At 41.7% G+C, this 13,836-nt stretch overlaps 1 protein-coding gene across 9 annotated transcripts in view; it reads right to left on the bottom strand.

The window, feature by feature from the left end:
* LOC137369760 (intermembrane lipid transfer protein VPS13B-like) overlaps positions 1-13,836 on the bottom strand; it is a 1,379,747-nt gene that overhangs the window by 102,331 nt on the left and 1,263,580 nt on the right. For all 9 annotated transcript variants that reach the window (XM_068031169.1, XM_068031166.1, XM_068031168.1 and 6 more), the window contains 6 exons: positions 10,281-10,436; positions 8,619-8,885; positions 6,843-6,926; positions 4,306-4,481; positions 1,697-1,867; positions 750-960 (listed from right to left, as the gene is read on the bottom strand). In XM_068031169.1, coding sequence (XP_067887270.1) covers positions 750-960; positions 1,697-1,867; positions 4,306-4,481; positions 6,843-6,926; positions 8,619-8,885; positions 10,281-10,436 — 1,065 coding nt within the window. The remainder of the gene's footprint in view (positions 1-749; positions 961-1,696; positions 1,868-4,305; positions 4,482-6,842; positions 6,927-8,618; positions 8,886-10,280; positions 10,437-13,836) is intronic.

Genomic DNA, 13,836 nt, shown 5'->3' with positions numbered 1-13,836 from the left:
TCTGCCATCCTTACTGGACTAACCTATAGGTGACGTGAGACCCACAGCAATGTGGGGCCGGCACAGTGGCGCAGTGGTTAGCACCGCAGCCTCACAGCTCCAGCGACCCGGGTTCAATTCTGGGTACTGCCTATGTGGAGTTTGCAAGTTCTCCCTGTGACCGCGTGGGTTTTTGCCGGGTGCTCCGGTTTCCTCCCACAGCCAAAGACTTGCAGGTTGATAGGTAAATTGGCCATTATAATAGGTATATTAAATGCCCCTAGTATAGGTAGGTGGTAGGGGAACTGAGGGAAGGTGGGGATGGGGTAAAAATATGGGATTAATGTAGGATTGGTATAAATGGGTGGTTGATGGTCGGCACAGACCCGGAGGGCCGAAGGGCCTGTTTCAGTGCTGTATCTCTAAATAAAAAATAAATTAAAAAAATAAAAAACTGCTCTCTGAACTGGCTGAGCAAGCCACTCAGTTGTATTCAAGGTGGTGGTGAGTCAAGGGAAATTGGGGATAGGCAATAAATACTGGCCTTGCCAGTGACACCGACATTCCGTAAACGAAATTAAAAACCCCTATCTGGGACCCAAATGACAGCCTGGATGAAGATCTGGGTATTCAGTCAAATTATTGTAAGCATCTCAATCCAGGTCTTAACAACACAAATCCACACCACAAAAACTTGTCCAGAAACTAAAACGCAGCCCTTTCAAAACCCACACAAAGGCAAAAAGAAAATATGTTGTTAATACATTTACCTGAAAGTTTGGTGGCACAATAATTTTCCCAGCAGGAACCTGCACAACTATTTTCTCGCCTTCAAAGAGCCAGAGGTCCCATTTGGATTGGTTGACAAACAAGGCCCAAGGTAGCAGTTCAATGAGAAGTGTATTAAGACAGGGTTTCCAGGCAGACAGCTTAACTTGCATTGGACTGTCCCACTGAGCAAGCAGGTCGCTGCTGTTTTTGCTGCTCAGTTCAAGCACACATTAAAAGAAACAGATTAGTTCTTCATTATACTTGCTGGCAGTTATGTGCTTGAAACAAGTATTTAAGCTGTCATAATTTTTCATGTCAAAAGTGGCAGATCCTTAAAAATTGTTCTGGCTTTTAAAAGGCTGCCAGAAAATGATTACACAAAGATTATCCTTTTGTGTTCCTGTACAATCTTCCCAGACCTAGCTAAAATGACATTTATCTTCTTAACTGTGGATTACCAGTTGATATAATGTTTTGATTCAGAACTTTAAAAAGTCAGTTTGGGGATCAAATGACTCCCACACAACCATCACAGACTTGCAAAGAAAATGGTCACTTTATAACCAAGGAACTGTAAGTGTATATGTTTTATCTCTAAAATAAATATTTTCATGAATACAAATGATGCAGTAAGTTCTTTCAGAAACAAGTTCATACAGTTTAAAATCAGATTTCCTCCCTCCCCCCCCCCCAAAAGAATTACTCTTAATCCACTGAAAACGAAAAGAATTTGATAAAAGAGGACAAAAAAAGCTATACGAAACATTATTAAGCACAATTGTACATATCTGGCAACATTTATGTGTTTTCCGATTAAAGGATATTTCAGCTTAAATATACCAAAGTAACAGACACTGTAATTACATCCGTGTGCATTAAATATTTAGCATATCCCTAAACTGCTGGTCACACAGTAAGCAGAAAGCAAAGAGTTTTACTGCATTACCTGTCGGGTTCCTTTGTCACGTAGGGCCATGGGGGATGTGCTTCAGTATCCATTTTATAGAACTCCGTAAGTAACTTGTGAACAGTACAATCACTTTGTGGTCCACGAATGATTTGTTTAATAAGAACTGTTGAGATGGGGACTGCACATTGGGATGCTTCATCTTCCTCTCTGCGAAGGATGGGGTACAATTATGACAATTCATTGCCTTTGCCGAAGAACTAAAAATCAGTTCATATTTTGGTAAAAGTTATGCAGGGTTGGATAAAAGCAATATCAATAAATGGCTGAAGGCACTGGATACAGCAAAGGCAATGAGCCCTGACAGCATCCAAGCTGTAGTACTGAAGACTTGTGCTCCAGAACTAGCCATGCCCCTAGAAAACCTATTCCAGTTCACTACAATACTAGTATCTACCCGACAATGCGGAAAATTGCTCAGGTATGTCCTGTCCACAAAAAGCAGGACAAATCAAATCCAGCCAATTACTGTTCCATCAGTCTATGTGAAGTATCAGTAAAGTGATGGAAGATGTCATTGACAGTGCTATCAAGAGCAGGTCAGAGGCTGGGAATTCTGCAGTGAATAACTCAACTCCTGACTTCCCAATGCCTGTCCACCATCTACAAGGCACAAGTCAGGATTGTGATGGAATACTCTCCACTTGCCTAGATGTGTGCAGCTCCAACAACACTCAAGAAGCTTGACACCATCCAGGACAAAGCAGCCCACTTGATTGGCATCCCATCCACCACATGAAACATTCACTCCCTCCGCCATTGGTGCACAGTGGCAGAAATGTGCAACATAAACAAGATGCACTGCAGCAACTCACCAAGGCTCCTTCGACAGCACCTTCCAAACCTGTGACCTCTACTGCCTAGAACAAGAAGGGCAGCAGATGCATGGGAACACCACCACCTGCAAGTTCACCTTCAAGCCACACACCATCCTGACTTGGAACTATATTGCTGTTCCTTCACTGTCGCTGGGTCAAAACCCTGGAACTACCTTCCTAATAGCATTGTGAGTGTACCTACACCACATAGATTGCAGTGCTTCAAGAAGGCAGCTCACCACCATCTTCTCAAAGGCCATTGAGAAGGGCAATAAATGCTGGCCTTGTTAGTGATGCTCACACCCCATAACCGAACTCCTTTCCAAAATAAAATCTTTCCAAGGTTTATGAAGAATGTCAAGGCCTTGGAGAGGTGTAAAATAGAATGGTACCAGAGATGAGAGAATGCAGTTATGTGAAAAGACTGGAGAAACTGGAACTGTTCTCCTTAGAGCAGAGAAGGCTCAGAGGAGATTTTATAGATGTGTTCAAATTCATGAAAGATTTTGATAGAGTAATTAAGGAGAAACTGTTTCTAGTGACAGGACGATTGGTAACCAAAGGTCACTGATTTAAGATAATTGGCAAAAGAACCAGCAACAAGATATATTTATTTATTTATTGATACAGCACTGAAACAGGCCCTTCGGCCCACCGAGTCTGTGCCAACCAACAACCACCCATTTATACTAACCCTACAGTAATCCCATATTCCCTACTACCTACCTACACTGGGGGAAATTTACAATGGCCAATTTACCTATCACCTGCAAGTCTTTGGCTGTGGGAGGAAACCGGAGCACCCGGTGAATACCCATGCAGACACAGGGAGAACTTGCAAACTCCGCACAGGCAGTACCCAGAATTGAACCCGGGTCCCTGGAGCTGTGAGGCTGCAGTCCTAACCACTGCACCACTGTGCCGTCCAATATAGACACATCTTTTTTTATTCAGAAAGTTATGATTGAAATGTAACGGGCTGGATGCTATATGATTCCATGATTAGATAACATGGCTTTTCATATTTCACCAGCTTATAATCACTTCAGGCCATCATCTCTTTGAAAGTGGACCTGTCTTATGGAAACAATTGAGACTGAAACAGTCTCTCAGTCAAGTGACCACTGGTGTTATATTTGCCTGGGCTCATTTGTGCTATAAAGGGCACCTTTAACACTTTGATTTGTTTTCACTAAATTATTTACTGATGTGGATTAAATTAAGCTTCAGAAACAGAAGTGCTTCAGGTTACACCACCGAAACAGTTTAGCCTGTCTTTATCGCATTACTGCTTGTGAGACCTTGCTGTTCACGAATTGGCTGTCGCATTTCCTACAATGGCTACACTTCAAAAATACTTCACTGGTTGTAAGGTGCTTTGGGACATCCTGAGGTCATGATTGGCCCTAGTCTTTTTTTCTATTCAAGTGCTTCAGATTCTGCCAACGTGCCCAACATGTCAAGTCACAAAACATTTTGCACCAATATATCAGCAGACCAAAATACAGGATTGAAGACAGAAGTAGTGCATTCTCCACCCTTCCCCACTGATGCTTTAATTTACATCAGAGCACAAAATGTACAATGTAGGCAAACATAACAATTTACCACTAATTATATCCTTTAGAAATGCCACTACATATAGGCAAGTATTACAGACTGAGAAATAGAAAAAGCTTCATCAAAGCACATCCTAAACATATAGTAGAATGTCTGAAACAAGGTGAAAAATTGGCCAATGACAGTCACTGGCAGGCATTTTATAATTACCTTGCTTGAAATGTCAAATGGTGCACAACTTCTGGTTCCACGTTCAAAAGTGGCTCTTCCTGTCCTTTTCCAATAATGACTTGAGGGTCTTTCAATCCCAAACTTCGCCTCTCCACATGTAGAATAATGGGATCAGGGAGATGGCTTCTCATGACGAAAAGAGGGCTGAAAAACAGCTGCAATAGAAATACAAGATGTTAGACAAGCCTTAGCTCTGAGAAAAAATTAATATGTCAGCAAAGAGGGAGGGCAATATGAGGGCAGGGAAGAATGGCAATGGGGTTTGAGAAATAAAACATTTTACTCTGTTATTCTTGCTTAAGTACAAAATTTACTCCAGAAGATGTTGACTCGTTTACAATACAGTACAAGAACTTGCATTTATATCGCACCTTTAATGTACTAAACCATCCCAAGCCACTTCACAGGAGAGTTATCAAACATGAGGATGTGTCACATATGGATATATTAAGGCAGGCGATCACAAGCTTGGTCAAATGGGTAATTTTTAAGGAGCGTCTTGAAGGAGAAGAGGTAGAGAGGTATCTTATTCGAATAGCCATAAGAATGTAAGGAATAGGGGAAGGAATGGACCATATCTAAACCTGCTCTGCCATTCGACAAGATCTTGGCTGGACTTCTACATAAACTCCAATTTCCTATCATATCCGTTCATTCCTTTAGTACCCCAAAAAATCTAATGATCTCAGCCTTGAATGTACTCATCGATTATGCATCCACAGCTCTCTAGTGTAGTGAATTCCAAAGAGTCACAACCCTCTGAGTGAAGAAGTTTTTCATCTCAGTCCTAAATGGCCGACCCCTTATCCAGAGATTATGACTCCTAGTTCTAGACTCTCCAGCCAGGGGAAACTACATCTCAGCATCTACTCTATCAAGCCCTCTAAGAATTTTAAACGTTTGAATGAGATTATATTTCATTCTTATAAACTCCAGAGAATATAGGCCCTTCTACTCAATCTCTCCTCATAGGACAACCCTGTCATCCCAACAATCAATCGAGTAAAACTTCATTGCACCTCTCCTAAAGCAAGGAGACCAAGGACAAGATATTATCCCAGCGACAGGGTGAGTGGGGGTGGGGGTGGGGTCTTACCAGAGGCGGGGGGAGCGGCCATTGCTGCAAAGGGGCCCTTATAGGCCACTTAAGGGCCTCAATTAGCCTGGGGTGGGAAGGCCGAATGGAAGGGGGTATGGGCAACATGTGGAACAACATCTCTTGTCATTTTATTTTCCCCCTCGCCTCCGTTCCCAAGGGCAGGATTCTGCCCCAAATCTATTCACAGTAATGCAGTGTGATCTTATCAAAGCCCTATATAATTGCAGCAAGACTTTCTTACTCTTATACTCTGACTCCCTTGCAATAACATACCATTTGTCTTTCTAATTGCTTGCTGTACCTGCATGTTAACTTTATGTGATTCGTGTACAAGGACCACAAATTCCTCTGAATACCAACATATACTCGTCTCTCACCTTTTAAAAAACAGTCTGCTTTTTCATTCTTCCCACAAAAAGTCGACAATTTCATTGGGCTGAATTTTAAGAGCCCGATGTCACTCCTGGCGGTGGCTCATTTAAATAGCTGGGTGGCCGACCACTGCCCCATCACCAACCCCCCCAATCACCTGGAGAGGGCGGGCTCTCCATCACCAGCAATGGCGTCAGCTGCCTGTGCGCAGGCACTGGTGCCATTTTTAAAGGGCACATTTAATTTTTTAAAGATACAGCCCCCCAAAATCTATGAAATAAATTTCTAGAGCCCCTTTCCCACCTACCAATAGCAATTACATTAACTAATTGCCCCTCCCCCCAAAACACTTAACTTCTAAATCTGACCTTCCTCCCCCGAGACTGCACAAAGTTTAAAGTTCACCCCTTCCCACCATCACGTTTATTTAACCCCATTTCCCCCACCATGCTGAAAATCTTTACTGCTCCCCCCTCCCCACCAGTGTCACGCCGGCTTTCCTTGGATGGGGAAATCGAAGGCGCGTGAGTGCCAGCTGCTCCGCTGAAGATTGTGGCAGGACCGGAAGATTTCAGGTAAGTTTATTTACATTTATTCATGTCATTCATTTAAATATTGAAATGCTGTTCCTGTCACCCAGTGGCAGCGGGCAGCCACCACACAGCCTCACCGCCACCGGGAGGATCAGGCTGGGCCCTCCCGACATCGGCTTCCATGGTGAACCGCTGCCAGGCCCATCTTCCGGCCCCCTCTGCCACAGAGCCCGATGTTGTGGGCTTGGTAAAATCCAGCCCACTATACTCCATCTGCCACCTTCTTCCCCAATCACTTAATTGGCCTCTATCCCTTTGGCCTAGGCATAATAATTTCAACATGCTATTTGACCTTGGAGGACATCATAATATAGCCTGATCCACTCCTCACCTAAAGTCTACACGTCTGAGCTCTGACACCAGTGAATAAATGTAACTAAACTGTTGTTATTTTGATTGAAACAAAAAGGTACCAGTGTTTTGGGAGGGGTGACGAGGAATAGAACACTCACCACTCTCTGCTGTAGAGGGGACTCGGCATCCAGGCTCAGGCAAGTGCACCACACATTTAAGATGGAGCCGTCTGACCTCGGGATCTGCATTGATCAATAACAATGAAACATGAATTAGTGATTTGAAGGAGGCCATGAAGCAATAGCTATATTAAAATTAAATGAATTTCCACGTGATTCACGTGGCTCCATTTTACATTCCATTTTTCTTCTCTTTGAGAACTGACTTTACATGTTTCAGGGCAGGAGTGAATTTGACTAAACTCCAAACCTTGTGCAATTATCTTGACTAGCATATTATGGGCCAACTGCATTGCAACACATGTATTGGTGCAATGCAGTTCCTGTTTTGCACTAATTCAAGATGCCCGGTATAATTGTGCTAACATTACATCAATTTGGCACTTCCTTACTGGGTAAAGCACATATGATGGAGGAGAAGGAGGAGGTTGGTGGAAGCATTACATAGCTTGGATTCATATTGGTTGCAATTGGCACATTTTGAATATTTTATGTTAAAAGGTAGTACAGACTTTTAATTTTATAATAATCAAAATGAGTAGATGGGAGTTGTCAACCCTTTATCAATTTCAAAAATAAGCACAGCTCTGTGTGCTTAAGTATGCAAGTGCATCACACTGTTCCCTCTCATCAAAGCAGGCAATACATCTCCAAGGTGTCTTCTCACAGCACTTGAAAATGAAATCAGTATCATATAGCTATTAACAGTACTCGCCGTTATAAATCTGTAAGAAATCCAGCCATGAGCGCATACACACACACACACACACACACACACACACACAAGTCCAATACTTCTATTTTAAGGTGACTGGGGAGACGGTGACGTTGTGGTAATGTCACTGGACTAGTAATCCAGAGCCCAGGCTAATGCTCTGGGGGCATGGGTTCGGGAATCCCACCACAGCAGATGGTGAAATTTGAATTCAATTAATAATTCTGGAATTAAAAGCTAGTCTAATGGCGACCATGAAACCACTGTTGATTGTTGTAAAAACCCATCTGGTTCACAAATGTCCGTTAGGGAAGGAAATCTGCCATCCTTACCTGGTCTGGCCTACATGCGACTCCAGACCCATAGCAATGTAGTTGACTCTTAAATGGCCTCTGAAATGGCCTAGTAAGCCACTCAGTTCAGGGCAATTAAGGATGGGCAATAAATGCTGGCCTAGTCAGCAATGACCACATCTCACAAAACGAATAAAAAAAAACTTGGCACCCATTATTATGCATTCTGCACAAACCCAAACTGATATCCCAAAACATTTTCAGTTGGAATTTATTTACAATTCAGAATGATACCGGGGCTAAAAAGGATAAATTATGAGAACAGGTAGCATAGACTAGGCTTGCATCCCCTCTAATGTAGATGGTTAAGTGGAATCCAATTGAGATGTTTAAGATGATAGGGTAGATAGAGAGAAACTATTTCCTCTGGTGTAGGAGTCCAGAACAAATTAGAGCTCGGCCATTCAAGGGTGAAGTCAGGAAACACTTCTTTGCACAAAAGGTGGTGAAAATCTGGAACTGTGCCCGCCAAAAAGTGTTGAGGCTGGGGGTCAACTAAAAATTCCAAAATGAGATTGATAGATTTTTGTTAGGCAAAAATATTAAGGATTATGGAACCAAAGCAGGTAGACAGAGTTAATGTACAGATCAGTCATGATGTATCTGAATAGTGGAACAGGCTTGAGGGACTGAATGGCGTCCTGCTGTTCCTATGTTAATTTCTAGTGATTCAGTTGATTGCAATACCTGAATGACTGTGTTGTTATCAGAATGAAGAGATTCTAGACACAGATCTGGTGACCAGCCTATGTCATTCCCTTTCACCCTGACACATAACTCGGTGAACTCTGTGTTCTCAAGAACAAAGGATGGTATCTTCTGATTCGATGGCAAGCAGCTAAGATGTTCTTTGATCGACACTTGTCCATCAGGTCCGCTGCAATGCTGCACCACCTTCAGTTCTACGTCCTGACTTAAGTAACTGCAAATAGCTTGTCTTCCACAAATAATGATCTGAAAGAGAACAATATCAAATACTGCTGGGTTTTTGCATGTCTGGGTTGAATGGTAACACATAGAATAACCAGCAGAAAAAAGCAAAATGCTTCACATTTCTTGAGGATAATGCACATAATAATCAGGGACTTTGTATACTTAATGATACATATGGATTATTTTGAAATTACAGCAATCATTCTTGTGTATTGTGCACAAGGTACTAAACCAGATGCCAAGTATGTTGTTAGCCTTGCATTTTGAACATCAGTTTATTGCAGAGCACAGGTATTTAAACATCGACACAATAGATACTGTTTATTTTGCAGATATTGCCTTCAGAGTTTTGATTAACCACAGAATCAGAGAATGATGCAGCATGGAAGGAGGCCACTTGGCCCACTATACTTGTTCTGGCTTTTTGAAAGAGCTATCTAATTAGGCCCACTCCCTTGCCCTTTCCCCATAGCGCTGTAAATTTTCCTTCCTCAACTACAGTATACCTCCAATTTCCTTTTGAAAGTTATAATTAAATCTGCTTCGACCACCCTTTCAGGCAGTGCATTCCACATCGTAACAATTTGCTACATTAAAAAAATTTCTCATCTCGCCTCTGGTTCTTTTGCCAATTACTTTAAATCTGTGTCCTCTGGTTACTGACCCATCAGCCACTCAAAACAATTTCTCCTCACTTCTTACTGCCAAAATCCTTCATGATTTTGAACAGCTCTATCAAATCGCCCCCTTAATGTTTTCTGCTGTAAGGAGTGCCGTTTCAAGTAATGTGTATATTTCTGGACACCCCACGACAGGAACGACACTGGAATCACAGAAGGGATCCAGTGAAGAGTACTACAAATAGAAAATACAGTTTTAAAGAAAGAATTTTTAAAAACTGGGACTTTTTCTACTGCAGAGAAGGTCAAATGGGGGTCAAATTTGCAAAATTACAAAGGGTTTGGAGAGAGTAAATAATGAAAGATTAGTCTCACTGGTTGCCGAGTCAATAATGAAGGGGCATAAACTCAGAATTCTGACCAGGGGAATGAAGAGGAAGTTAGAAGACATTCTTCACAGGTTATTAGATCATGTGGAGTCAGCAAAACTTCTGCAACAAAGGCAGAAACTAGTGCTTTAAGATTAAGCAGGACTGTTTAGCATTTGCTATGCTGTATTCAACATCTTTCAAAAGGCCCATCTTATCTATGTCTTTATGTGAAAAAACATACGTTTTTGTCTCTTCCATGTTTAAATATTCAGCCTCTGCTTCTAAAGACGGCTCTTCTCGAAACAGAATAAAATGGAAAACATATTTACAGACCACAAACTCCAACATTTCTCTTCTGTATTTAAAGGGTTATGATATTAAAAAAATGGTTGGCCTTCACATGTAACCACATGAAAGAAACTTACTTGTTTTTGCACACTGTTAAGTGGCTGCACTTTGATGATCAGTGATGCTGTTCTTCCCTTGTACTGGATACTTCTAACAAATGTGCCTATGTTGTCCACACTGAATGGCTCGGACCAGCGCCAGTTTCCCCAGCCTTCGATACAGATGTGCAGCAGCTGCACAGAACAATGAACATGTTTGTATTGACTGAGATAAAACAGTGAAAACCGCAACATTTTATGACGGTGACAATTTTCTCCAAAATTATTTGTTTCAATCTATTTATAGGGTGGGAACATATAAACAATTGGCAGGTCACTGGACAACATTTAAAAAAAATTGGTAATCGATTTTAAGGAGAGGTGCCATTTACCAAGACACCAGTACTACTGCTGCACTACCATTCATATATTAAACGATTTGTATTTATATAGCACCTTTCACGAGCACCGTATGTCTCTTTACAGCCAATGAAGTACTTTTGATAATCACTGCTGTAATGTTGGAAATGCAGCAACTAATTTGCGCACAAGCTCCCACAAACAGAAATGTGATAATGACCAGATGTTTATTGTGATGCTGATTGAAGGATAAATATTGGCCAGGACACCAGGGATAACTCGCCTACTCTTCAAAATAGTGCCAAGGATCTTTTACATCCACCTGAGAGGTTTAGACAGGACCTCCGTTTTACGTTTTCTCCATAATCATGAGTTCAAAAGAAGAGAATAGCCCTGCTCTGCCACACGTACATCCACAAAAGCACACACATGCACAGGATACCTTTCTGTTTTAACATGTGATGATTTTCAATGTCATCACTATAATCAAGCAAGAATGAAAATAGTCGTGTACCAAATTGAACTAAATCAATTGAACTTACGTATTTCTGCGTTTAACTATGCACGTGCAGTCGCAAGAAGTTGCTGTCCGATTTACTCTTTAATAACAGTGAGTTCACCGTGATTTTTACAACGAAAACTGAGTCATTGTTTTAAACAAAAACAGAAAGTGCTGGAAATACTCAGCAGGTCAGGCAGCATCTGTGGAGAGAGAAGCAGAGTTAACGTTTCAGGTCTGTGACCTGGTGAAAGGTCACAGAACCTGAAACGTTAACTCGATTTCTCTCTCTACAGATGCTGCCTGGCCTGCTGAGTATTTCCAGCACTTTCTGTTTTTATTTCAGATTTCCAGCATCTGCAGTATTTTGCTTTTATTTCATTGTTTTAAACTCTCTGCTCAGGGCAAAAGACATCAGACCGCAAAACATTCTTTTCAAATTATGTTCACTACCAGAAGGTTATTTATTGGGGAAAACCTACAGTGGGATACAGTTAAACATACAGCAGTGCTATATATAACATTTCACAATCGAGTTGGAGGATGTTTTAAAAGTTAAACTTAATGGATTTATTATGTTATTAGCCAGTAAAATATCTAAAACTATAATAATTTTGGAAAGCCAGAAAATATAATTGTCATTTCAATGTTGATTACAACGAAGTCAATCAATTTTGGAAACCAACACCGAAAAGCTTCACTGATATAACTAGCTTCAGGGCACATTTGGCTAAGCACTCGGCTCTCTTGCACGTAGGTCTATGTGCAATTAATTTGTTTAATTTATAAATATCAGCTAATGTCAAAGAAAAACAGCAACAGCAGTTGGATTCATTTGACCAGTTAGAAAATCAGCAAGGAAAGTAAATAGACGGGATCCTGTAGTGGGTAATGGCCTGAATGTTTCACTGGATAAGCTAGTAGCAGTTGGGAAAATTTACACTGGAAATTCTTCAGAGTTAAAGGTCATTTATTAATTTACCTTAGGTTAGTTAAGTGCAGTGCGAATTTTCTATTTAAATTTTAGGCTGTTAATGTAGTATGAGCTCGAGTCGGGCCGGGTTGGGGTCGGGCTCGGGTCCTCTGTGGTTCGGTCAGGTTCTTTATCCCCGACCTGAGCAGGCCTTTAGTCCTTACACTCTTTCTTTAACAAGGGTGTCACATTTGCCACTCTCCAATCCTCCGGCACCTCCCCCATATTCAGGGAAGATTGGAACATTATGGCAAGCCCTTCCGCAATCTCCATCCCCAGTTCCTTTAGCAACCTGGGATGCAAGCCATCCGGACTAGGTGACTTATCTACTCTAAGCATAGTCAGCCTTTTTAGTGCCTCCCCCCTCTCAATTTTCACCCTATCCATTGCCTCTACTCTCTCTGTTTCTGATATTTTATCAGATTCCACTTCCTTAATGAACACTGATACAAAGTACTCATTAAGCATATTAGCCTTACCCCTGTGGCTCTAAGAATATATTACCCTCTTTGTCCCTAATAGGCCCCATCCACCTCTTGCTACCCGCTTGATATTTACATGCTGGTAGAAGACTTTTGGGTTTCCTTTTATGTTGACTGCTATTCTATTCTCATATTCCCTTTTTGGCAGTCATATTTTCCTCCTCACCTCCCCTCTCAACTTACTGTATTTAGCCTGTTTCTCAATTGAAGAATTCACCTGACATGCATCATTCACCCTCTTTCTTGTTTCATCATAATCTGTATCTCCCTCGTCATTGAAGGGGCCCTGTTTTTGGTGCCCCTACCTTTAGTCCTTGTTGGAATGTACCTAGCCTATACCTGAAACATTTCTTCCTTAAAGTTAACTCATTGTTCCAATATAGCTCTTCCTGCCAGTCTTTGGTTTCATTCTATCCTGGCTAGATCCTTTCTCATCGCATTGAAATTAGCCCTCTACAAATCTAGACATTCTACCTCATTTTGTTCCTTGCTTTTCTGCATTACTAGTCTAAACCTTATAATACGATGATCACTCTTACCCAAATGCTCCCTAGACACTTGTCCACTTGGCTTACCTCATTTCCCAGCACTAGATCCAGCAATGTCTCCTTTCTAGTTAGGCTGAGAACATAATGATCAAGGAAGTCATCCTGAACACATTTCAGAAATTCCTCCCCCTCCTTACCCTTTACTCTAAAATTATCCCAATCGAATTTGGGTAATTAAAGTCCCCCAATATCACCACAATGTTGTCCTAGCCAGCCTCCCATCCTTCAATTTCCATAATCTTCAGCTCATTCAAACTTCTGCTGCCCATATCCTAACCAGTACCAAGTTTCATTCATCCAACATCTTATGTGTTCACTACCCTAGTTGGCTCCTAGTCCCCCAACACCTCCTGTTGAAAATTAGAATCCTTGTGTTTTAACCGCTGGATGGGCTCACCCTTCCTTATCACTGTAACCTCCGTCGCTTGTGCAATCCTTCAACTCCGCTCTCGAGTTCCCCACTCCTTTTGCCCCACCATTAGTGGCTGTATATTCAGCTGTCGAGGTCCTAAGGTCTGCAATTCCCTCCCTAAGCCTCTCCGTCACTATACCGCCCTCACATCCTTCAAGATTCTCATCCCAAGCTTTTAATTTGTATGTCAATAAGCTACAGGATAAATTCACAATCTTTCTGGGCTGTTAAGGGTAGGTGCACAGCAGAGGTTAACCATTTTCCCGCAGTTACAGAGACACTTCCCATACATATCTGATCACAGAGCAGAACTCAGAGGAC

The sequence above is a fragment of the Heterodontus francisci genome, chromosome 5 (assembly GCF_036365525.1).
Source record: "Heterodontus francisci isolate sHetFra1 chromosome 5, sHetFra1.hap1, whole genome shotgun sequence".
In the NCBI taxonomy this organism is placed as follows: Eukaryota; Metazoa; Chordata; class Chondrichthyes; order Heterodontiformes; family Heterodontidae; genus Heterodontus; species Heterodontus francisci.
This window is presented reverse-complemented; position numbering and strand designations above follow the sequence as displayed.